Source organism: Paralichthys olivaceus, chromosome 4, assembly GCF_024713975.1.
Source record: "Paralichthys olivaceus isolate ysfri-2021 chromosome 4, ASM2471397v2, whole genome shotgun sequence".
NCBI lineage: Eukaryota > Metazoa > Chordata > Actinopteri > Pleuronectiformes > Paralichthyidae > Paralichthys > Paralichthys olivaceus.
Window position 1 is genome coordinate 6,430,693 of NC_091096.1, and position 27,602 is coordinate 6,458,294.

General features: G+C 39.6%; 1 protein-coding gene across 5 annotated transcripts in view; it reads left to right on the forward strand.

The window, feature by feature from the left end:
• The first annotated feature begins 3,155 nt into the window (after positions 1-3,155).
• The window catches only part of arl15a (ADP-ribosylation factor-like 15a), an 87,682-nt gene continuing 63,235 nt past the window's right edge, over positions 3,156-27,602 (forward strand). The window contains exon 1 of one of the 5 annotated variants that reach the window (XM_069523468.1): positions 3,156-3,543. In XM_069523468.1, coding sequence (XP_069379569.1) covers positions 3,532-3,543 — 12 coding nt within the window. In that variant the 5' untranslated portion in view covers positions 3,156-3,531. Of the gene's footprint in view, positions 3,544-9,333; positions 9,520-27,602 lie in introns of those variants that run through there. The other 4 variants (XM_069523467.1, XM_069523469.1, XM_020099379.2 and 1 more) reach the window with 4 other exon arrangements.

Sequence of the window (27,602 nt, forward strand, 5' to 3'; positions counted from 1 at the left end):
AAAAACTCTGACTTCCTAAAACCATGACTCAACAAGTCAGATCCCTTTCTGTATAAATATTTTCAAATCTGATGCAATTTTATTTTATTCATTTTACAACCTCAAACCTCCAGAAGTTCAGTTTACAGGCAAATATGACAAAGAAAATCAGAATATTTTAGAATTTTAAAAACTCACCTAAAAATGATTAAAATGATTAATTGATTATCATAATAGTTTCCAATTCATTTTATGTTGACCATGGATTCATTGGCAGTTTAAACAAATCCTGGTTTGTATATGTGTGGTTGGTGTGAGTCTGTAATATCCAAGAAATAAGTACTTTTCATAACAATTCAGTTTATTTCAGCATCATATACACACATATAAGCGCTGTCAGAAAAGTGTCCTGGTCAAATATTCATACAATTGTTTATTTGGGTGTAATTATAATAGGATGAACTGAAGTCGCCCATGTGCTATTTGTTAATCAAATCTTTAGTCGTTGGAATTAACATTAAGTCCAGAATCTCAAAACCGTGCAGTTCAGGTTGTAGTGACTCTGAAACCCTAACACAAGACAGATGTTATTCAAATGTGCAGCTTCAAAGCGCTTGAACCAGTGATCATAGAATGAAGGGATCTGTTTATAAACCATTACTTTAAAATGTTTATGGAATTGTTTAGAGAATCATTTGATCAATCGGACGCTGCAGTAAGAATACAGCTTACTTTAACAGCTCCATTGCTTGCAGCCTATAAACCATGTAATGAAACCATCGTTAAGGAGCTACCAACTGATTCCTAACCACTGCTTTGAATGTTTGTGTCTCACAGTCTTTGTGCTGGTTCATGGGCTTTTACACCCTGTGCTTCACAAAAACTCCCAGAAGAAGCACAAAGAAGAAGAAGTACATCAACAAGAAAAACAACAACCACATGTCAAATGAAACCCCAAATTAGCATTGGCAGACTTTAATAATTCCAAGTCATCATTCATTTTATCTACAGAGAGAAAAACAACCTAATCTATGTCATGCTGGCATTTTATTACATAAACAAACCATTCAAAGATGATACTGGACAACACAAGGCATGCAGCCATAATGTTCCCTTTACTCTGGTGGACACTGCCTCCCTGTGGCTCTTTTCAGATCTTTTTTAAAGGGGAAGCTTTTCTTTTTTTTTTGCATAAGGTAAAATATCTTTTTTAATTAAATGAAGAAAGAACCTGGTTTTAAGTAACTAGATAAATAATTGTGTCATTATGCCTAATATTTTAAAAAGACAAATTGAGTTATGCTTTACTATGAAATATTATTGTATGTTATTGTCTATGGCCTTATGATTAATTTTGTAAATCATGGAGGTGGGTGAAACTCAGGTGGTAGAGCAGTGAGGTTCCCCTTGTCCATACGTTGCAGTGTATTTAAGTGAGACCCTGAACCCTTATTTGCTTCAGATGCATGTTTGGGGGGAAATCCACGGTGCTTTGTAATAAGGCTTCTACCAGTGTGTGTAATATGTTGCATGCACATGTGGCTACTACCCACCACATCCCTACAGGCCACCAGAGGTCTCTGTCTCTCATGTTTGCTACTGTTGGATAGTGTCAAAAACACAACAGTCCTATATTTGATGTAAACATGTGTAAAATATTAAGAATATTAAATAAAATTCAAGCCAGTCTCTGTCCCTGTCAGATCTGTGCAGAGGACACTCAGTTCACCTCCATCTTAACTGTGTTCAGGGAGAGTTTCTTTACAGCACATGCACATGAAATATTGAGGAGGAGTGTGCACTCCAGGGGATGACTTCAGTATGCAGCTTGCATCACATTCTTGTAATTTATGCTGTTCCTCTAATCAGTATGATAGTACATAATTGCTTTATCTGGGTTCTCTTTTGTTCTGTTAATTTGGTCCTATCTAGCTCAGTGAATTATCATGCCTGAACCAGTTTCTTCGCAAAACTGTTGTGGAAGCTCACAGGAAGAATGACAGTCAGATTTGCCATATGGTCAGCAAAGCTACCTCTTTGATTTTAGTTAGATCTCTTTTGATTGCTTCTTTGTGGTGAGCGCTCATGAATTTCCTGTCAATTCCTTAAAAGGATAACAGATTGCACAACATGTACTGGAAGTATAGAGTAAATAAATCCAGGATGACACAATTGCTGTTCTGACTAGTGACACAGATTAACACATCACATGGTTGTGTATATATCTGACACTTGCACATCCCTTCCATTATCCACCCTGTGTATCATCTGAGCTCAGGCCTGTACATGCTGCAGAGGAACTAGTCTTTGACTTTGAACTGTGCTTTTACTAACTGTGTCCTCTCCTTTCATTCATTATGTATTGTGAAATGTATTACGTCAGAGGCTGTTGCATTTCGTGCTGCTTTGAGCCTGATAACACTGTGGAAATCTCATTGCATGCATAGTTTGGTAGTTCAAAATGGAAAATAAGACCAATTGTGATATATTTTGGGGACAACTCCACAATTTTGGTAATACTTTTTCCAGTATCTTAACAAGTTACCTCTTGCAAAGTCTGTGAACATCCTTTTTTAGATATCACTACAGAGTGACCTGTTGCATTTATTAAATGTTACTGATTTTAACTTATCAATTAAAATTAAAATGTAATACTAATTATTATGATAATTGATTATGTTTTTGTGGTTGCAACCTATTAATGCGTTTGTCCATTTTAAAAAAAAACAATTTTATTAAAAGCAGCCATTGTATGTATGAAAGGTGCTGAAAATGAATTGATTTGTGTGTATGCATACATATATACTGTATACTTATTTCTGTATACATGTATGTAGTATACAGTATGTATGTATGCATGTATGTATGTGTGTGTGTATATACATACTAACCCTAAGCCTATATATCTACATGGTGTTGAATCATTGATAAGAGGAAGTGACAAAGTCCTCTCCTCAAGCCAATGTGAGAGATTATGTATTTGTATTATATAAATAATAATACACACACACTCTCTATTTAATACACTACAACCTGTCTGTTGTGTAACACTGATGTGAAACATAATAAATCGGATTTGAACATCAGACGGTTTCCCCTCAGAGCAGAAATAGCCTCCATGTGTTTGGTCATGTGACCACGCTACGTGGGCGAGCGGACGTGCGTAACGTAGCGCTGCGTGACGTAGCGGTGCGGGGCTTCGCTGGTTTCCTCAACCCAACACTCAGTGACACACTGAGGTGAAAAAGCGGCTCCGCCGGCGGAACACGGCTTTTTGTCCACTAACAAAGAGCAGGGACCGAGAGGGGCCTCGTCGTCCGACACCGACTCGACCTCCGCTGCCGGCAAACTTGTCTCTGTGACGAGGAAGGAGACGGAGGAAAGATCCCTGCTCGTAAAAACCCACCGAAGGGCTGCTTCTTTTATTTTGCTGTGGGAAGGCGGGGAATACAAAGCGACGTGCGGCTCGAACCCGTCACATTTCTGGGACTAAAACACGGAGGGTTCACTACTAAACCAGCTGCTGCTGCTGTGACCGCTCAGCGATAGTACATGGATTATCTGGTGAGTGAAACATGGCTGCTAATCAAAGCAAACACTCGTCCCAGCAGTTAGTTTGACCAGGTGTGTGCTAACCAGCAACACTGAGGTGTAGCTGCTCTCATGCTAATGTGTCAGCTGTGTGTGTGTGTGTGTGTGTGTGTGTGTGAGTGAGTGTGACAGAGAGAGAGTGTGTGTGTGTGTATATATATATATATGAGTGTGTGTGTGTGTGTGTCTGTGTGTGTGTGTGTCTGTGTCTGAGCGTGTGTGTGTGAGAGAGTGTGTGAGAGAGAGAGAGGTGTGATTGTGTGAGAGCGAGTGTGTGTGTGTGTGTATGTATGTGAATGTGTGTGTGAGAGAGAGAGAAAGGGTGTGAGCATGTGAGTGAGTTTGAGTTTGAGTTTGAGAGAGAGAGAGAGAGAGAGAGAGATTGTGTGTGTGTGTGTGTGTGTGTGTGTGTGTGTGAGAGGTCTAACCGGTTGATCCAAACCACGATCTGTTTACATTTGAAACCTGTGGATCACTTAGCTTCCCAGTGACACGTTGGAGCTGTTTATGTTTCCCGTGAGAGTCAAGGTGTCACAGTCCCTGGTTGGAGGTGCTTTAACCTCCTGTAGAGTTTTACTACACGCCACCAAACGTGCCATGAGAGGTCAGAGCACTGCACCATCTTTGGCCCTGGGAGATAATGGGTTTTGGGCCCTTGCCCACATTGTAGGGACGGGGTGGGTGCTGCTGAAACAGTGCAACAATAGAGAGGAAGCTGTAACTGAGGGCTTTCCCTGGGAATGCATACAGCCACAGAGGGAGAGGACAAAGACAATGTGCTGTCATATCAGAGTGACAGTGTGAAATGCACAGGAACTTGCCCACCCAGTGTTATCAGATGTTTATAATGGTCCTCCCAAGATGTGGGACCTGAGGGGACATTTCTTAAGTATCACGATTACAACGTCCCGTTCTGCAACAAAGAGCAATTGTGCCCGTACGGACTGATGTGGCTACTGGCCTCTCAGTGCGGCACTTCTCGTGGTGATTTATTTTGTAAACTTGGTTACATGTCAACAGAAAGGTGCACACATACACAAAGGGTATTGTCGTCAATAAGAGCACTCGTGACATGAACTGAATGAAATCAGTTTCACCCTAAGCTCTCTTCTTTCTCTGCTTGATGTGCTGCGAGAACAGGACAGCCTTTATTCACTTGCGTTCACATTACATCATTAGAGATCAGTTGTGGTCAAGTGAAATAAGCCACAACGTCCCATAGGTTTTAGTCAGATTTGGAATATGAACATTTTTAAGCTCTGCACACATAATGAGAGCAAAAAAAAAAAAAAAACCTTGCTTACTTGATTGCAGTTTTTCTGTGACAAACATTTTTCTGTGGAAGGCACAGCTGTAACTTTGTGGACTGTTGGAGCTTGGCCGTCCTGAGAGGTCAGCCACTCAATAGGCGCAGGGCCTCCTCTCCTGCTGTGCCACGCTGGAGACCTGGCAACGAAACCCCCGGCCCGGTCTCTTTCCTTTAAATCAACAGGAACTTGAAAAAATTTGTCACATAACGGTGGCTGGGATGAGCAGGAATAGAAGCACGTCAGTATTGCACATTTGCTGGGTAATAACTGTGGGTTGTGTTATGAATGTACTGCATAAGAAGTCTGGCCTGTGTTGGATTCTGGTTCAGCCGGGAGCTTTGAGCCCTCTGTAGAACTGTACTCCTGCCCCGTCAGTGCGATGTTAGAAAAGACCACACAATACAGCAGCTCTGACACAGGAATTTGGTGCTAGCTGTTGCCATGATACAGTCTTACCGAATTACAAGTGCAAGTGTGGCCAACTCTTGGACCCTAACTTTTTGCAGACTTCACCAGACTGGACACAATGAAGGTGTTGTCACCGACATCAAATAGATAAAACCAAACTACGGCTGTATTCTTCCTTCCACTTTCTCTAACTCCTACCAGAGCATTCAGCATTGCAGTTGTTGTGGATAGAAACTTTTTCTTTGCCTGTCACAAATCCTCGATCTGAGCCGGACCAATTCAAATGTTTATTTTCTCATAGAACTTTCTGGTTCTAGATCTTTGATTTTATTTGTTTTCTTTTTCTTTCAAGAAATATATATAAAGGTGTATCCACCAATTTACCTTTGATCAGAGATTTCATTCACCCCAGTATCATGACCAGAACCAGCTCCCAAAAATCCATATAATTCGGGCTCTACTCACTTCACTGCATAATATTTATTTCTTTATGCAAATCCACAGCCTGAAGGTTATTTCATCAATCTCACTCAACCTTTGCCATTGATATCGAGTTATTTATTGCTGCTTCACACAAATGACTGAGGCTGACCTCAGGTGGACTGACTTTCAGGTTGTTTGTGCAGCTCTGCCCTTGAGGAAGACAGATCTATGAGGATGTAAAAAGCATTAGCTTTGCCTGGTGTTAAACAGCCAGTATGGGTTTGGTGGATTGGTAACATGGTGGGTTACAGGTTTAAACAGTAATCCATCATATTATATAAATGATATCATTGTTTATTAATTTCAGTTCAACAGTTCAGTTGAATGTTTAATTTTGATTGAATTAAAAGCATTTTTGCTTTTTTCTTCATTAAGTGGTGGATTTGTGTATCTACATCATACTTATACATACATTTACTTTACTATTCATCTTTGTTAGATTGTATTTAATTGAGATATAACACTTAGGCTACAGTTTTTAATTGCACTCTAGAAAAAGCCAACTTGCTTTGGACATAACTACAGAGCTAATAATTATATTTTTTGTAGGGCTGTTGAACCTCACGTGAACTTTGTAAGAATAGTAAAGAAAGCAGTAATACAACTGTCAGGACTATTTATAGTTTTGTCAAGTAAGAAGGACCAAACACCTGTTTAGCTTAGTTGTAGTGAGTACCCCTGCTGTTTACCACCTGTTTACGTTGTCCCTTGTTTCCTGTCTCTGTAGTTGCATGAACAGAACATGTAGATCTGTAACGTTGAGTGGTCTGGCTGGTTGTTGAAAGTGTCAGATGTATTTACTGTAAAGCAATAGTTTTGAATAAACTCCGCAGTTATTATTTACCACTCTTTATAACATGAAAATCAAAAAGCATAGTCTATTAATAATCATTACCCAGAAATCATGGCAGTAGTATTCTAATCAAAATAGTTATTAGTCTCTGTTTGCAGGCTCTTATTTAAGTATAACTTTGTTTTTCAATGAATGAATATGGGAAGGTGTCCTTGAAAATTCTGCAACTCTCACACCGGTGAAACTTTTAGTAGAACGTCACACATTTATGAGAATAAATTGTCTTGGTAGAAGCCTGTGTGAGTTTTTGGCAGACCAGCTGTATTTCAGGGCACATCTCCTGCACATTAGCTATAACAGATAGAAATCTTCCTGCTGTAACACAGGAAATGGAGCTGATGGGGATTTTCTCGGCAGCATATGAATCCAGCCTATGAGATACAAGGCTGGTGTTACTGTTCCTTTCAATCTTGTCACGTTTGACCATGTTACACAATTCACTGGTGCTGACAGACATCACTGCCAAACTCTCTTCAGAAGCAAACAGCAATGACCAACTGCATGACGATAAGAGCACCTACACAATCACAATCTCACAAAAAATATTTCTACAAATATGAGGTTAATCATTCTCATGTTTTAACTTTGAATGGAGCGTTCAGCCAAATCGGCCACAGTTCCTTAAACAAACCCGTTGTTTAGATTGCCCCCAGCTGTAAGGTGAAATACCTTTCTGAGCACAACCGCATTCTTGACTTTCTGTCCCTGCTTCTGACCTTCCAGCTGCACGTCAGGTTTTAGTGTCTGTGCTGGTTAGCTCATTGCAGTGATTCCCTTGTGTCTGTGGAGAGTGCTCATGAGTCAGCATCTCAGGCTGGAGCAGCATCAGTGTTGCTCAGGAAGATGAGGGAATATTTATGGGCGTTCATGATGCGATAATTATGGTGATCATATTGATGTTCACATAAGTTGATGGACTGACCGTCTAAAGAGGCATTAGTGAAGGTTATTCATATTTTTATTGCATTTTATTTCCTTTACATTCTCTCAGATCATAACTACTCCCATTGTGTTGATCCCTACAACTCTTTTCTTCACTAGAAAAACAAATGTAGTGGACATTGATCTGTTGGTGTATTATTGTACTCTCATTTCTGTTAAAGAGCTGTGGGTTCTTAAAAGCCATAAACAAATGCAGATTCATAAGTAGAGCTTTATCAGTGACCTTATCAGTGTTGACCTTAAGTCAAATTCAATTATCTACTATAAGTGATATTACAAAATGAAATCAAGATGAACATGTTCACCTCAGTCAGTATTGATGTTTATCACAATATATTCCATATTATTATGTCTTTAGTGTTAAGATTGATATTTCCTTCATGGCGAAGGTTGTGGTTTTAAACTCTTCCACAGAGAATGACAAACACTTGTTAAACAGCAAAACATTTGACAAATGTGTTATATCTCCTCACTGAGCTCGCACAATTCATATATATTACAATATTATGTCTTTATGTGTGTTCAAACACAGCTTCATGTTGTTTAAAACAAATAATGTCAAACTAATGACATTGGTCAGTGGTCACAGTCCTGGCACACACAGGCACCGTGTGCACCCAGTAGTGTTTCCTCTACAATTTGTTCAGCAGGGGGTATAACCTTGGCATTTGGACTGAATATCACATTTGAAAAACTTTGAACTAAGCGGACACTTCACTGCAAAACAGGAATATATTTGCCTTAGTAACAAATCCTGCAACCTTGTTGAAAGCATTCAAATTTTTCTGTAAAAAAATAAATTCAAGGCCCTGTCATACGGAAACATCCCCATTTGGACATTTAATTCATCGGAGAATAATTGAGATATTAACAGGTGAGTTTTTCAGCTTACTGATGAACCTGAAAAATTGATTTGGAGTAAAGCTGCAAATTTCTCCTGCAGTCAGAACAGTACAAGGCAACCAGGCCTAGTGAGAGTACATCCTCATCCTGAATCAGCATATAAATAATGGTAATGCAAGACAGGGACAGTAAAATGTTTTTTATGATCTACCAGCCTACTGCTGTGATGGGATTTTTCCCGGTGCATGCGTCCGATGTCCAGTCTGATAATTCTGAGTGGCTTTGAAAGTGCAAGCGAGGGAGAGGATGGGAAGCTGTCTGTTGGTCAGACGGGTTTGTCTCTATAATCATTCAAATAATAGTGAAATTAGTTTTACAGTGCAGTACAGTTAGTATTGTATGTTATAACTGCAGTTCATCAGCAGGTTTTGGCAGCAACTATCACAAGACAGCTGAGCTGACCAAAACAAGCTATTTGAACATGACTCACAGGTTCCCATGAACACACCGACTCCCGACAAAGCGTCCCACAACAGTTACTGAAATCCCCACGACCGCTGTAAGCTCAAGCGGTCGATCGCTTCATCCTCCTCCTCCATGCATAGAAAGCGCTGGTTTTCATTCTTCATGCTTCGCGTACAGTATGGGGAATAGTGTGTGGGTGTGTAATGGTGACTAATCCAATTTGCAGTCTTATTCTGTATCCCTAGTTGTCACTGAGCCCTTAATCTCTGTGGAGAGAGAGAGATTCTCACAAACTAATCTCAAGCTTGTGTCTGTCCACTGATCCCAGAGAACAGTTGTGTCTTTCGGTGAATGAAAACGGGGCGTAAACACGACCATAGCCTCAGTGCTGAGCATCTCACTCTGCTGCTCACACTTGAATCAAAATGGCTTGTGGATATGGGCAACTGACGGTGAGATGGTGAAGGGCTGGACTCGTGTTGTTGACCTGACACTGCTGTGTGCAGCTTCTCCTGCTCATCCTCCGCCCATTCACTTACTCCAGAGGCTTGGCTTGTTTGTTGCCGGGGGTTACGCTTGTTGGTGAGCACAATGTCGGAGCACTTGCAGCTCTCCCTTGCCTTGTGCAGGATTGGGCTTTACACGGTAAGAACATGTATACATGTTGATTTCTGTTTGTTAGAGAGCGGCAGGGATGTGTGTGTGTGTTTGTGTGTGTGTATGTGCGCTGGATTGAACGCTGTTAGTTTCACCATGGTTTAATCTTTCACTGTTATGTTTTGAAACAGATACTGACCAAGCGCCAGTGGCTGCTGCTGCTTCACTGTTGCTTGGTCACTGAACAGAGAGCGCTTCGCTTCATTCGAGTGGGTGTCAACGTTATATGAAGGTGGAACAGGTGGAGATCAGTACTGTGATGTAAATTAAACCTACAGAGAACAAGCCGCCTTTGAGGCTGCTTCTCTGACAATAGACACAAAGACAGAGAATGGTGCTTTATCCCTGCATCTCCATTCAGCTGGCTTGGTCAGTGGTGGTTGTTGAGTCTTAAGCACAGTGCACTTATGAATGGATACATTCATTTTTTGGAGGAAATGGTGTTAAAGTTGTATTTGTCTTCTTGGTGTTATTGGTGAAAGTGGTTAAACATTATTGTTGATTGAAATTGTGGTATTTACCTGTTTATAACGTCTAACGTCTTGAGTTTTAGTGAAATGTTCAGGTAGAGCTGGTCAGGTGAAACTAATAACCTGCTTTTTCAACATTTTCTGAAAAACTTGACTCCATTTTCTATTCGCTTTCCAAAGTCAACATGTGTAAACACACACACACACACACACACACGTATATATGACATTACACGTCTTTGACTCTCTTCATGCTGTCTCTGTTTCTTCTTGTGCCTATGAGACAGAGAAATCCATAGGAGAGAGCGAGACAGCCAAATGTCAAAGGGAGTCTCCTGCCTGTGGCCTTGTACTCGATAATCCTGATAAAATCAATTACTACATCCTACGCAGAACAAGCCACAATGCATCGACTATACTTTAGAGATCTCCTACCTCTAGTTTGCAGCAGTTGTAATTTAACCACGGCTGATGACTCATGTTGCATATTGTCAGGTTCCCTGTTATTCCCTGACTAGCTGGGTTAGTCAGGGAATAACAGACAAGGGTTGTTTTCAAATAGGAGCGTTTAACATTAAGGTTTTGTTCGATATGCACGATGCACATTTAATACTGTATTTCAGCAATGGCTAATTTTTTCAGACACACATGTAAAGTATAAAATAAGTGGAAATACAGCAGATGGATATTAGGTTTATTGGGACTGTAGGTAACAGAACATGGTTCCTCTGTTGAAGCCTGTGGTGTTTTTTGGATCGTGAAGGCAGATGTATCAGACACATTCCATGAGTGTATGTTCACAGCCCAGAGCAGTACAGCTCATTACGTGTAGTCAATATGTTGAATTATGGAAAGATGGTTTCAAGATTTTGGAGAATTTTAAGGCTCATAATAAATATTTCCAGAGGAAGTTTGACAAATGATTTTGGACCATTCGTACCATTACCACGACTACATAACAGTTTTCAGCCCCTTGCTATGATGGACTGTGGGATTATTGAGTGCGTGAAGTGGGGATCAATACAAGTCTAAGGTTAAGATTGTGCAGTTCAAAGAAGTGATTATTTTTATTGTCTTGTGGGCAGTGAGATTGAAGCCCCTGCTGAGTCACCACAATATCACATACAGCAGTGTGCAAAATCAAACCTCAGCATGTGATGCTCTGGAAGACCAATGCTGTGATTCTTTCCCGCTGCTGTTACATGTATGCAATACAAAGTAGAACTTTGTTGTGAGAGAAAAACTTCCCACTGACCTAATACCGAACTTTATCAGTCATTTTGAAGCACTTTTATGTTATGCTTTTCTGTTGAGGATTATAGCCTCTTGCTCTGTGATGTCTCTTTGTGAACAACAGACCCTTCTTGTTATCACTCGATATAATCGATAAATGTTTTTGACGCTTTGGACTCTCCCATGGTCCTGCTGATAGTTCTCTGTGAAGTCACCCACTCCCACTGTGCACTTCAAAAATCGCAGTACGTATATCATTGTTGGTCTAGCAGGATTTTCAACAGGTTTTTACAGTGAGGCACACAACCTCACCTGACATTCAGAACTTGTCCTCGAAAGTCAGAAGAAAAAAAAAGCAATGAGTGTTGTAATATGTTTAAATCGGAATTTCCTAACCATGTTAGTGGGCATCTTAATGTGTCTGATTCAGCAGGTGATTGATTGATCAGATAATACATTGGCTTCACATAAACCTGTCAGAGCAGCGCGTCATAATTTCTGTAGGCAATGCAGTAGCTGACATGTGCCTCCTTAAAAAGGTAATTGCACATTGGGGCTGCGCTACAGAGTCTAAAAAATACTCTGCGAAGATCATGAGAACTATGACAACTTGTTGCCTGTGGTTCTTGTGTTATCTTCAAGTTTCTGATACTGTAGAGATTGTTGAGATGACTTAGTGCTGACCACAAACTACACTGTCCATCACTATGAACGAAACAACACAGTGACTGACCAGACCTTTTCACTGGACGACTGAAACAGAACTAGAAATCAAAACCATAGTTCTCTATCTCCCTTTGAGAATCTCCTTGTTTACATATCTGAACAGAATGCTCCATTAATCACATCATATAGTTTTTAACTTCAAGGCTGCACCTAGATTTTGTTTAAGTTCTTGGTAGCAGCAGGTGATATGGGGCATTAGTATAATTGACTGTGTGCACTGCAACCATAGCTACTGCTCTTTAGACCTTGTCTTTGCAGGATGCCTTAACCATTAAGGGTCTAAGTGATCGTATTCGGCATCTTGTGGTCCCCTCATTATGCTATTAATGGAGTGGAACATGACTGTTGCACTGGTTTGCAGGCACCAAGCCCCAGGCCCAAGGCCACATCATTCAGAACGTAGAGTGGAAAGACTGGGTCATGTTTAACATAGCATTCTGTTCCAGATATGTATGTGAGGAGATTATCCAAGGATGCTAAGAAACATAGCCAAGGTTAAATCTTTTATCTCACTTACAGACCTGGAAAAAAAATCATTCAGGACCTTAGTTCCTCTCACCTCAACGAACTCTCTTCATAGTTGTCGAACTCAGAAATCAATCCAACAGTTCTGCAGCAAATCCTGTCGCCATAAAGTTTGTAATGTTTTAGATATTGGTTCTTCTTCAGGGCTGAAGATTATAAAGTCTAAAAAATGTGTTTTGTGCAGCTGCCACCACAGTGGTAACACCTGCATCCTGTTTACCGTGTGAAGATCAAATTTAGTGTTTTACCAATATTGCAAAGTTTTCTTGTGTCAGTGTGAGAGTTTGTGTGATTGAGATGAATTAACTTTAAGTTTAGTTTAAGTTTCATTTAGTTTATTTTTTAAATTTAAGTCCTATATATTTGGCTGTGTTTGTATTTTCTTTTATATAGACGTATTTATTATAAGTTCATCGTCAAACTGTAAAATATCAAACCTCAATCACATTTTATATGGCTGATATATCAGTATTGGACATTGCTCACATCCTACTATCAGTAATTTTATTGACCCCCCAAAAATCAGTATCAGTCTGACTCAAATTTTGAGTTTAAACATCACCTCAAGAAAAATAACTGAAGTGAACCCTCATGAACATTTTGCTATGCACTTGAACATTATCGTCTCAAATAGAAGAGTCTGCTGCACACAGTGTTTCTTTCAGAAATAGAGCAGAATACCATTCTCTGTATCATTTTACTTGAATCATTTATCAGTCTCTTGCTGAAGGCTGTGTTTGATACCCGAGTAGTGAGAGTGTTGTGATGGTGTCTTTTGTCCCCTGAGTTTCTCTGCTGTGTCAGTGCACAGAACTTTCTTTTTCCTGGTACCACGGGTCTGATAGGTTTGTCTTCACTCATCAGCTGTGACCAACCACCTCCTTCTGTTACCTTCTCACCAATGCGATAACCGTTTAGAGTTGTGATTGATACTAGTCTCATCCCTCTTCTTTCTCTTTTAAGTCGGTCTTTGGGGTCAAGATGAGCTACTGGTGTCAACCAAGCCTTTACTGTTCTAAAACTGTCAGTAATTCCTTTGTGCCTCTGATCAGTGTTTTTCCAATGGATCTGCAGCATAACAACTGGGAGTTGTTTCATATTTGTTCACTGTTGGATCAGAATTTTGCAAGTTCAGCCTCGCTACTTAATAACAGGACATTTTAGTTTTTATGCCTGCCTGGTTTCAAATAGATAACTTCTAGATGTTTCCAGCTGAAGCGTTCAAAGTTCAGAAAGACACCTTGGTGAGCATAGGAACACAAATGATTGACCACGTTGCTTCTTGAGCTGTGAGGTTAAATTTCTGTTGAATAGTTTCATTTGCTGTATAATTTGCATGTAGATTGTCAAAAATAAGAGCAGGTGTCACTTTCTATGGTAAAGGAGTACTTTAATTACAGTTGACTGTTTTGTGCTCCCATTGTACTACATTATTTTAAATACTGTATTTGCGTAAAATATCGATTACTAATTTTCCATCCAATTATAAAGTTTGTAGCTCCCCACAGGGACCTAATCTGTCCAATACAACAGTTAAATCCGCAGGCGTAGGCGAAGGTGGTGGCAAGTCCTAGACAACAGAGAGCAGGCTGTTGTCGTGATTTCGCATGTTGAGCTGCTAGTCAAATCTGGCGCTGAGGGTGTGCTGCACATTAACCACTATTGGCTACTGTAAACAGAAATTAATATCCAAAGCATTTCCCCTCATAGCCTTATGTTTTTTTCACACATGTAAATATGCAGAATCAAACAGCACCCTGACATCTGTTTCACAAGATCTTTACAGGAGAGACAAGCTGCAGTCGACACAAATTTGCCCTGAAACTGTTCAGGCTCTGAATTCACAACTTGTCATGGCAGTTGGTTTGAATAAGAATCCTTTGATAACATTTTAGAAGAAATCTGAGTTGCAGTGTTTGGAGGAAATCCCATCACCTACCTCTGAAATGACGTTTGTTGTCTGCAAAGGCATCCTGTTTTCAGGAGGAGGTATTTTTAGCTGTCTTATCTTGAGATTCTTCAGGAGTTGGGTGTAATCCACTCTTCTTATTAACTCTTTATCACACTGATCATAACATAAACTTAGGAAACCTACAACTGTAAATGTTCCATATGATTTCTGTCAGAACTGTTTTGTTACAACGAATAATAGATGTTTTTATTTCTTTTAAATTGTGTCCTAACTAATGTTTTAGCTCAGATAGGACTCATAAACCTCAGAGGTATTGTTTTTGTCATGGCTGGTATGTCATCAACAGGTTTTTGCACCCTAAATATACCTTTTTCTCACACTGTGTAAGCAGCATTCATTTCTAACTCACTTCCGTCCTTTTGAAAGGCAGGATGGGAGCAGCCATTGCCTCATCCTGGGCCATGAATATCCCACACTTCAAAATAAGCACAGGACCTGGTGGGATGATGATTGCACGATCACCAAGGGTCCCCCACACTCTGGAGTACCGTTTTTTTAACACAGCCGCCAGTCCATAGAGGGTTTTTTTGTTGCGTCAAGGATGTTTGGGAAGGAATTTGGCTCTGGTTGTTTGTGGGAAACAATAAAGAATAACTTCCTGCTTTAGATCTATTGGCTGACAGAGCAGGGCGACGCCACATTTGGCTTCTGTGCAACATCTGCACCAGGAACTTTGGGCAGACTTTTTACAGGACCACATTCTTTCTGGGCATGCCATGCCCATCAAGAAGTTGCACATTAAAAAAGTAAAAACATTTTGAAACTGCAAAAAGGGTTGAAACCGGAGAAAACCAGAGGTGGGGTTGTGGGGTAGCAAGTTTAATAGTGCCACCTAGTCATGGAGGATAGAAAAATAGTGTGACCAAAACAAGCATGTTTATTGTTTGGGCATGTGTAAAGGACGACATATAAACCATATAAATAAATGCTTCAGTGAAGGAAGCTAAGGAGATGCCACTCAGAGGTGAGAACTTAATATTATCATACACGCAAAATGATGCACAACATTAGACAGCTTGTGGCAATAGGATCGTATAAAGGGTGGCAAAGTAATGGCAAAGGTAAGATTAGAATTATTCTTTGTTGATACAAACAGACTGTAAAAATCCAACATTTTAAAACTGTGTCCAGTTCACACAAGTGAAAATAAACAAAACATCAACAATGCATGTTCATTATTCATACTTTTGTTTGAAGTCCTTTAGTTTTGACTTGACAAGACAGCTCTCTACCCTTTGGGATCAAAATAATATATTTACTATCTAGAAATAGCTGATGATTTTTATCTTAGTGAAATAATTTTTTTTTCGTCTATGAAGACAGAACTGATGACGAGATGGATTTGATGTTTGTGCATATTTTAGGTTGTCTCACTTGTGAGTGTAAGTTGCATTTTGGACCACAAAGTCAAACTGATGATGTCACCAAAAAAGTCTTGGACATGTGCTAAACTCAGATTTAAGTTGAGCAGCACAAAGTAACTTTTCCCTTTCAACAGGAGAATATTAAAACAGCCTTGGACTGTCTATCTGTTTATACATGAACAAATCTGTTCTGTTGCCCTGTATTCAGAGGGCTCACTTGTGTAACCCCTATCCTGCAGGCTTTTGTTGTTGGGAGACGTCTTAAAGGGTGTTTCTGTTACACAATAGTCTGTGTCGCCTTGACATGACAGGGACCCATCTTCACACTAAGCTGGGGTCCGCCTGAAGCACATATTCTAATATGCTTGTCCACAAGCCATTGTAATACCTGAGTGGGCAGCAAATTACTCTAGCAGTCCAAGCCAGAGGGCCTCTTTCTTTATACTATCTGTCTTAATGGCTACCAGTCAAACCAAGTGAATTCAGATTAGTCTAAATGCAGACTGTGACTACAACTATACAAACAGGAACTGGTCTTGTTTCTGATTCCTTCCTCTATTCAAAGTTGTGAGTGTTTAAGTGTAAATTGATACGTCAACCAACAGATAATTAATTGAGAACAATTTTGATTTTGAATTTATTTTAGTTTTTTATTTTTATTTAGAAAATACAAACAATTTGAAAACATCAGATATTGAATAGCACTGGATAAAATTGACATAATCTACCAAAATCTGATAAATTTAAAATGATAATAATAGTTGCAGCCCTCATTGTTATGCTACTGAGCATAAATGTGTTTGATGGTCTTACAGGCTGCATTTATGATCAAAGACACCGATCTCTGCCACTGCAATTTGTAAATCATTTCCACATTGCTAGACATTTTTGATTTCATTATATCTTGTGGAGATACAGTCATTTCCTTATCTGTAATATGATTAAAATCCTTGCTTTTGACTTGATGTGAAATAGATGTGGTTTAAAGAAGAATCCGATTGAAGGCTTTATGTCTGACATTTCTCTTTCCTCCTCTTGGCCCAGTTAGCATTCAACAGCTCTAAATGTAGCAGCAGGTTTCATTAGAATATGATCAATTCTTCTATCTGTTTGTGGTTGATTGTCATTTTAGTTAACAGCTGACTGTTTTTAAAGCTTTTTAGAGCTAAGGTTTAGTTTTTAGTGCTCGGGGTCAGTTTTCAGGAAAAAGCAGTTTAAGGAAAATCTATGTAATTTGTACAATTGTGTGAGATTGGTTTAAAAGGTTGTGTCAGAAGCAGAATCTTTTCTCCATTCAGATAAAACCTGACATGTGAGACCATCCTCACTACAGTCAATCAAAGGTTTTGCATTTACTGTTTTTATTCTTCCAGTTCTGCAGTTGAAATCCTGCCTGTGATGCCAGAGAGTGTGTGAAATAAGAGGGAAATGACAGCTCACAGCTGTTAGAGAAAGTCACTCTGATTTGTTCCATTCAGGATAAAATCCTGAATGGAGCTTGATTAAATTGTACCATTCAGAAAGAAATCACATTACTCATTTCAAACCAGTCAAAGGATAGAAACATTCATCATTGTACAGTAAATGTTCTCGCTGGTTACTTTCCATTTTTGGAATATCTGTAACCTCTAGCTCACATGTTATAGTTATATCACAGATCCATATGGAAGACACTGCACGTCTCCTTCATGTCAGGGATTAAGATCAGTCCATTGGCAGGCGAAATTGGGGAACAAGAATCTATGGTATGGGAATTGAACCAAAAATCTCCTCTTGTGTTTTGTGCAACTTGGAGAACAAATGTAAATACACATTTGAGGACTGCAAAATGAAATAAATTGTTTTAGGAGGTTCAGGAAACTTTGAGACTGACAACAGGAGGAGTTGCAGCAAGATGAAGCTGCATACATAGATTTATTTGGAAAATTATATTTGCTAATGCAAATTGTTTGTGAAGTCATTTAAAAAAAAGACTTTCAATGAATACTTCTTGGCACAATTCTCCACCTAATGTCTCTCAGTGCCAATCAGCAGCACAGTCAGTAGAATCTCTGAGGGAATCCTAATTGTGACAGGGGAGCTGGTGCAAATCATGCTCCAATTACTATTTCTGACAGCTCAATTTTCCAGCTGCATAAAAAAGACGTCCCTCCTTGTTCAACACAAGTAATTAGACAAGTCTCTGCCACAAGAACAGAATCAGGTCATAGGAACTTTTTAAGCAGCAGTTAACACTATTTTAACGGACTGTCCTGTGAGATGAAATTTATCACACAAATGCTGTTCACACTGTGACCTGTTCCACCCACAGATAAAATCCTTTTTGATCAGAGTGAGACCCAATTCCTTATAAAGGGGTTTCCTGTTCCAGTTTTGTTCAATGAGTGCAGATATTTTTGTCCTCATGTGGAGGAAGTGTGACTAAAAGTGATGTGGGCAGCTGTATTATAGACAATTGTATAGACATGCATACAACCACATATAATCATTGGCTAACTGTAAGCTCCCTTCTTAATATACATGTCATTCAGAGTTGTAAAAAAAAAAAGCCCTGCTCTGATATTTTCACTCCTTCTATCATTCAACTCAATCTCACACAGATGTTTATTGTCCCGGTGACGAGGGCTGATGCATGTTGATGAGTGTCGTGTGATATTTTTTAATCAGATATTTATTGAAAATCATGAGTTTGTCAACACTATTTTGTCTGTAGGGCTGTCTGCTTGTTTTACATTTTACAATTCAGAAACGAGGCTCTTGCCCAATTAAAAAAGCTGGATTTTGTAAAAAAAAGTAAGGTAATGACAGAAGCACTGAACTGTTGGCACTGAAACTCACAAATTACAGCAGAGCTAGTATCACATGATCCCACTACACATGAAACTCAATTTAATTTCTTGTATTCACACCGGTACAGGACGGTATTATCATAAAGATATACATTTCAAATATTCTTGTTACAGCTTTCTACAATGTTTCTCCCACTATTTCCAACGTCAAAGGGTTTTTGATTGTTCCTCCTAAAACACACAGGTTGAAACCATTATAATATCTGTTTTTGTGCATTATATATCCATAAGAGGGAAAAGGCACATATACTGATAGACTACCTGTAAATGTACTTTTAGATCCACAAGTTATGGTGTAAAATGAGTAAAGACGTGGCTGTTGCTCATTTGGCTGCTTTCATGTGGCTGTTGTGCTGGAATGCTAGGCTAACTGTACTTTGCATAGCTTACATACAACCTGATCCTGAGTTTCCAACATGATATTATTTACTAATCAAAATCTGAAGTATTTCCAACAGTAGTTTTTAGATTTCTCCAAGTGCAGATGACTCTCTGCCTCTCATTACCACACGGATGTTGTTGAATTATTCTCTTGTTTCAGCTTGACCTACATTCACTCTCAATCAATGCGAGTGACTGTGACTCCTGTGTTTCATGCTGTGATCTCTGTGAAGCCGCTCTGTTATTTTTTTTAAATCCACAATTGAATATACATTTTCTACAATCAAATGCTGTTTTTGTCTTACAAATGTAAAATGTAATAAAATTAAGGATATACAGCCCTGACCCACTGTCTCCCTCTAGAAACATATTGACGTGCAGAAAAAGAGAATCCGCTTTTCAAGAAAGGAAAAAAATAGACTGTGCTGGATTAATAAGAAGCACAATCTATCTCAGTGTGATACAGATGATAGTGAGCTAGCAGAGAATTCCTTCGAGCTTTTGTTTTGCTTAATTTGTGCAAACATTAAAGCAACTCTGCTGGAATCCTAAAGATGAAGATGTTGTTAGAAGTATGAGGAAGCAGTAAGACACTGAGGCATGGTGGTTGGCGTCTGACCCCTGCAGAGGTTCTTCTCCTGTATTACTGGTCAAGCCATGCTCATGTCACACCAGCTCAAATTATCGCTCTGTTTCCAAAACCGCTTGTTTTTGTGTCGGTGAGATAAAACTTTCCACTCAGCTCAAATATGTAAACATTCCAGACGGGTTCTATCTACCATCAGTAATGATTTACATACCTTAGATGTGCTCCCCTGCAGGGGAATGGAAGTGAAGTCAGGCTGTGTCCGGGCATGCTTGGTATGTGTGAGTGAGCTGCTGATCTGGAGAAAGGTTGATGGCGCCCTCTGTTGTTATAGAACACACACTGACACAAACTCTAATCCAGAGAACGACTGAACGCACTGATGTTTTACTCATCTGTGTCATAAATCTTTTACATCAGGTCACTCTTGTTTAATGGTCATTGCATAATACAACTCAAGCTCCGGCCCCCTGTACCTTTTAAACTCAACACTGACTTTAGTGTAGTTTGTGTAACAAGGTAGTGACACAGACGACTGCATTTATAGCATTGCTTTTTAACTTTAAGAGGTCTGACAACCATTTGTTTTTATCTCTGAGTTCTCAGGCGACCACAAAGTATCAAGAGTTGAAAGAGGAAGAATGTGAGAAACCTGAATTACGGCAGTTTCAAGAGAGAAGGGATGTTGTGCTGTTTTCTGTTAGAAACACTAAGAGTGGTTGTAACTCACTGCACTGGAATTCAAGACTTGTTCCGATGCACGTTGAAAAGGAAGATTACAGCAAACTGAATTATACGTTATTACAATTTTCTCTTCGGTGATGAAACTAAATTAGATTGTGCCGAGCTGCCACATCCCAGGTAATTCATTGGAAACGCTGCATCTGTTTGATTACTTGTTATTCTCATGATAATCCTGCATTTTACGGAGAAATAATTTCCGCTTTATAGAGACTCGTGACTGTGTTTATGAGACAGAATAATTATTCATTGTCTGCGGGCTTTGATTTCACACAGGTTGTATATTTGGTTTCTAAATCCCCTTCATCTGTCAAACATCTTGAGATCTTTCTTCTTGAAATGTAGTGATGTCTTCCAACAGACACTGCTTAGATCAATTCATTGTTTTTTCACTGCAGTTCACTGTTCATCTCGTAGATCTTTTACTCTTGACTTTTGTTTTACTGTAACCAATAGGCTAACTGGTCCCATTACAGGATGTTCTTGTAAACACTGATTAATTACATCTGCCTAGGAGGCTATGTTTTCAAAGCTGGAGGTCTGTTGGCAGGATTACGCAAAAACTACGGAGCTGATTTTATTGAAATTTTATGGAAGGGTGGGATATTGACCAAAGAAGACAACCCATTACATCTGTAGTGTATTTCAATATTTTTTTCTCAAAAACTACTGCAGAGATCTCGAATAAAATCTGTCGCTGATATCTACGAGCGTGTTCACTTTGATGCAGCTTGACTGAACTTAAGGAAGCTGTTGGGCCTTGGTGGAGGAATGTGCTCTACTGAGTGACGTTCAAGGTTTTGGATTGTTGTTTTATCTGATTCCAACACGCACAAATAATCAGAGCAAAAGTAATGTCTTCAGACTGCTGAGAAAAACAGAAAATGTTCACATTTGAGAAGCTGGATCCAACGTTTGTCTGAAACCATGGCCTTGGTTATTTTTTGTATTTTTACCAATTACACCAAAACAACTGGGCTTTATAATGTAATATGTTCATTTAGATTCCAAACTAATACAAATATTTAAAAACCTACACTAAGTGTGTAAGTTCTCTGGTACAAGTACCAGTCACTAAAATTCACGTGTGCGTCCTCCAGGTGGAGCCATGTAGTCACTGATCGGCTCAGCTGCTAATTTTGAAGTTTGTTTCAAAAATGCCTCCTATAATATTTTTCCTGACAGTAAAAGACTGAATTCTAACTTTGCATTTAACAGCACACACAGCCTTGAATTAGACTGTGAGAATAAACCTTAACTTACTTACTGGAATTAGAGGAACAAAAAAGCTCAATGTGTACCAGTCATATTCTACTGTAATTAAGGAGTCACTTACTTATTAACCCTGTAAAGGAAATCCATTTGGTGTTTTATTAAATATTTTACATCACATGCGTAACTGCTTAACTTATTTGAGGAGGCATAACAGTCATGGTGATAAGATGTTGTGGGAAACCAGAGGCAAAGTGAAAGTGTTTATCTTGTAGTTGAGGTAATACATAATCACATGGATTTACAATTTAAAGGGTTTTTGTCGTATTTATTGTTTGCCTTTATTTTTAAAACTTTAAAAACTAAAGTGAAAGGATTCATACAAATGAAATGTTTAAGAATTCCTCAGCATAATCGATAAACACACACTATGACTTCTATTGTTGCACTAAAATCCATTTCCTATAGCTGGAGTTACTTTACAAAGAGATTTCAGTAGCAGCTGCATTGGAAGATTGACATAACCAGACTCTCGTGATATTTATTTTACTCCTTATTACATCTGCATAATTGAACTACAGTAAAATAATATCTAATTTCTTTTTTTTTTCAAAATACAAACCACCATGAAATCCCCCCATCTATTCATGTCAGGTTAACACCAGGTGTTTCTTTTCACGTTAGTTTTTCTGGATCTCTGTTGTACTTTCTGACATGCAGACATTTTTCCAGTCCCCTATTATACACATTCATCTACAATAGGTGAGGCGAGATACTAACCCTGTGGGGAGCCAGGCCCCAGGAAGGACTTAGGCTACCTCTGAATCAGGTTGTGCTGCACAGCTTCACAGGTAGGCCTGTGATGGATCATGGCACAGTTGGCCTCTGTCTGTTCTTTCCTGTCTTTGACTAAGTAAACGTTTCCCTCTGTGCTCAGTTGTTTATGAAAGCTCCTTTGCGCAATAATGGCATACGCACATCTGTCCATCAGCCTTGGCTCTTACTCCATGTGTGTGTCTGTGTCTGTGTCTGTGTCTGTGTGTGAGTGTGAGTGTGTGTGTGTGTGTGTGTGTGTGTGTGTGTGTGTGTGTGTGTGTGTGTGTGTGTGTGTGTGTGTACAGGGATGTTCTATTTGTCTGGTGTCCATCTCTTTTTCTGGTAAATTATGATTTTGTCAGTAATGTGAAGTCTTGTTTTGTGTTCTTTCTGGATCACAGCACAGTGATTGCGCAGCCTCACATTACACTCACTCTGTCTTTTATATAATTATATATTTTGTCATTTACAAGAGGCGATTTCACAATGATTCTTTGCACAAGTATGATCTAATGAGCAGGACTCACTTGATAAGCAGAGTATCTGTGGTTGTTACTCTGCTTTGTGATTTCACAATTCCTCTTCAGTAATTACGCAGAGGAGGATTGACCCTCCAGTAGGTGTCAGGCTAATGCAGAGCAAACATTCACTGAAGCTGTAAGAAGTTATTTCCTACAAGTACACCCTGAATGATATTTAGCTTTTTCCCATCCTTTCTGATTCTTTACTTTTTAATGTCCCTATGAAATATTTGTATTTAGCTGTTGTGTTAGGCAGTTAAATGATCAGCTTAGTTATATTAATAACATATATTGAGTTATATGTCCGTCCCTGTAAAGACGGATGATGGATTTGTATAATGTGATACAATTTTTCTCCTCTTTGAAGTAGAAGAGACATGTAGTGTCCATTGGCTTTAGTCGAACACTCTGTGTGGGATTTAGTTGTGCAGTTTGTACAGTGGTAGCTTGCACACACATTTTCCTGATTTTGTCCACAGATTTTTCTATCTTCCCCATCTTTCACCCACATGTTCGCTGCAGTCAGAAAGTATTAGGACAGTGGCACATGTTCTGTGGTGTTGGCTTTGTACTCAGACACATTGGGTATGAAATAAAACAGACTTTAAGATTAAAGTGATGACTTTCAGCAACGATTTGAGGGTGTTTACAGGCACCTCAGTGTATGAATCGTAGTCCCCATCTTCACCCCCCGATGCCAGGGTACATAAATATAACTTACAGAAATATGAATTCATCATATTCAATATTTGGTTCATTTGTCGTTGGTTATCTTCCCAGGTGATTACATCCCAGGCCTGTTCTGCAGCCGGCTTCACTTAAGTCTTGATGTAAGAGCTTTTTACCATATGATCACTTTCTTCAGCAAGTGAAAGGCATCAGTATAATTGAGGACACACAAAGACCAGGCCAATCATGAGTGCTCCTTTTGTTGTTAAAAAACAAACAAACAAACAAAGCCCCTCTGTGATGGCTTTGGACACTTGGACACAGTTTGATATTCAGGATCAGTGTCTGGACGCTACTATAGTTTGACACCACACCACTCTGCTCTGCAAATGATTAGTTTCTGTATTATTTCAAAAAAAAATGTGCAGGAGTACTCAGACCAACATCATTGTAATACTTTCTTACTGCACTGCACATACAGCTAGGTGCAGCGGAACTACACTGACCCCGTCTATCTCCTGGATCAATCCCTAGCAAAGGCTTGTTGCATATGTATGTGCCATATAAACACCTGAATGTTCACATATGTATCATTTCATTTGGACCTGGCTGTGTGTAAGCATGTCACTGAATGATCCAAATGTGATTGCAGGCATCATTCCTCAGTTTGGCATCAGAGCAGCTTTGCTTAGGTGGGTTTGGATCCATGGAGACCGCAATCTGGTTTTGATTTACTTAATCGCTTTGAGACTGTTGTTCTTGAGCAGTTTGCTTTGCAGGGGAAATAGCTCAGGAAAATAAAATAACAAATGAGCAAGCGGCTCAAAAGCAAATGTGGTGTGTAAACAGTTCTCCGGCGGCGTTTCATTGGTTTTCACAACTGTGGCCATTTCATCGAGCCACTTCTGGAACCCCCAGCAACATCTACACAGTTAGTGGGAGGTGAATGGGTTTATATGGAGAGTTGAGGGGGAACCAGTTGAAGTTGGCATCCATAACAGACTCTTCACAATGGAGAGGACCCCTTAAAAGGTAGTGAATCTGTGTACCTGACCCAAACAGGACGCATTGACAGAGGCATTTGTCAAAAAATGGCGCCGATGGGGTGAGAAAGGGTAGGTGAAAGTGGATTTGAGGTTTTGAGGCTGGCCCTACAAAGAATCCGCCAGCCACAACGGAGGGGCCCAAAGCGTGTGATTATTAATTACTGATGGCTTCCCAGCCTTTGAAAATCAGGGGGCCGCAGGCATCAGATGTGTGGAAGAGGCAGAGGAGCAAAAGGCCTGTCATTATCATCACAGAAACAATGCTCGAATTTGGCTGTCATGCATTTTTGCCTAATTGACTGTTTTGATGCAGGTTTTTTTTCTCCATTTTGTTTTTGAGGGGGCACTAATGCCCCCCCCCCACTCTCCGGTCTTGATGAGGAGAACTTGGTGGGCTTTCAGCGTCACCCAGCAAGAACCTTCCGGAGGTTCTTTGATGGCAAGAAAAGCCCCTGGAGATCTCAGGGGCCTCATTGGCCTCCATTTATGTATCGGCACCGTAACACTCCATTTTTGATTCCTGACAAGAAATGAGCGAGGAGAAAAAGTAATGTATGGAAGGCATACACTCGTATGCGTATGTGAACGTATGTGCTATATGGCGTATGCGTGTGTGTGCGTATATGCACGAGCTGACGAGTGGTACTTTTTTGTGTGTGTGAGACTGCAATGAAAAGGGGAGGCCAGGGACCCACAAACCACATGAGGGGTCTCCTAATTTGCATAATTAACTGTTGACACTAACTGTGCTTAATGAAGGCCTATTGAAGTCATTGACCCTTTTACACAGCCAGCCCCTGGGAATGAGACAGAGGCTCCTCCGGCAAAGGTTAAAACAATGTGTCTGGTTAACTTCTGACAAACGCGCCGAAACGCCCCAAAGTCTCAGAGATTCATGCTCAATGGTCGAGGTAATGGCGCAGAACGACCTGCGATTTCCCGGAGCTGAAACACCACCAGATGTTTGCCGCTGGTGTCTCATCGCTCATTATTAGTTTACAGAGATTGTCCAGTACAATTTCCTCTGTGATATGTAAGCAACTTTGATAGCACTAAATATTGTTTGTTTGTATGATTATCAACAGGATTACTCTGAAATTACTTAATGCAGTTCCACGAAAGTTGGTGGAATGGTCAAATACAATTCGTTTTGTTGTTTTTCACAAAATCTAATATTGCAAGGTTGTTTTTTGACATTTCCCAGGGAATAATTCATGGCTCTTGATGAAATAACAGGTATCTTTAAGGGACTGATATCTCCTGGGTGTAATTTAGTGCAGCTTGATTGAATTTAAGGGGACTATTGGGCCTTTGTGGATGTATTGGTGGAGATATATACCTCCCAGTCTAGTTGTTATTGTATTGATCATGTTGCTAATATGATTCTTAGCAATGAATCTTACGATTTCTCAGGGTGTAATCTGTTTTCTAAACATTGTTACTCGGAGAGTAGGTTTTTGACATCCCTCAAAACAAACACACACCCAGTTTACTTTGTGTGTGTTTTCTAAGTATTTCATTTATTATATCTTAGAGCAACTTTACAAAAACATTCCCACTAGGTTTACTCTTGAGCCATATCTAACACTAACCTATAGATAGCGTTGTCTGGGGAAGCAAATTGTATTTAGGTTGCATGTGTAAGTCCATTATTAGAAGAGGGTGTCACCGACCGAGTTCTGGCCAATAAAACAGCAGAAATGAAGTGAAAGCCTACAGTGTGCTAACTGGAGATGCATCGCAAGAGTAGGCTGTGACCAGGGCTTATATTGTGGGAAACACACTCGCACACGGACAAACCGCTTGGCATGGGGCTGTGATCCCGTCATAATGCTTGTAAATAATTTATTTAGTTGTTTTCTATTACAAAGGTAGTTAAATACATACTAAAACTACTTTTATACAAATGTGCTCAGTTGTTGCTCTGATGTTTCCCACTGGAGGTAGACACTGTTCATCTGGATACAAGACACTGAAAAAGTAATCTTCACCTTAAAAAGATACACCGTACTTACACACACATGTAGCGTTTAAAGTAAATGTAACTGTGGGACTCTGGATCACCTGTAAAGTATTATGTAAAGGATATGCACATTAAAGATGAAGTACTCAATATGTTTTCACAGTTGTCAAAGATTTTAAGACACCAGCAGACCGTCAGACAAAAACCGTCTGTTAGGAGAATCAAACATCACAGCCATCTTTTACGTGTTATGACTAATTCTTCTTACGCTTCTGAACCCACTTGGTGCTCCCTTAATGTCTTTCAATACTCTAGGGTCATGACACTTCTCTTCCTGAAAATGCCCCTCTGTTCTCCTTTTGGCGTCACTGTTAGTAGTTGACTCCTATTAATGGCTTTTCCATTTTGTTGGTCTTAAAAGCCTCCAGAGGCCTATCTACCATTCCTGTCTAAGTTCTGTCGAACAGAGGGATTCTCTCTCTGTGTCTTTGGTTTGTCATAGACCGCCAAAGAAAGCTTTTCTCTCTTCTTCCCTCTTAATCCACACACTTTGACGTGTTCAACGAGGTCACTGGGGATGTTATGAATGATCATTGTGAATCTGTTTGTGTTGAAAAGGCTTTTCCAGTCTCCCCGACCCCCCCCACCCCCGCTCATCAACCTAATTCTCGGCTGCCGCACAATGTATAAAAACAGATTTATTGTTCAGTTGGTCCCCATCAGGTTTTTTTTTCCAAAGGGGCCTAGAAATAGTTGATGGGAAGGGGTCTTTCACATTTAAGGACAATGTCCTTAAGTTTGAAACTTTCCCACACTTGTTTCAGAAAGAATAGACCCTAAGATGTGTTTTTATCAGAAATTGAGTTTGTCATCAATAGATAGATGCTCCATGAATATATATATATATATATATATACATATATATTATAACTGATGTAAGTGGGGTAAGTACCCTCACAATCCACCCACCCTTTTTATGTCTATGAGATGGGGCGCC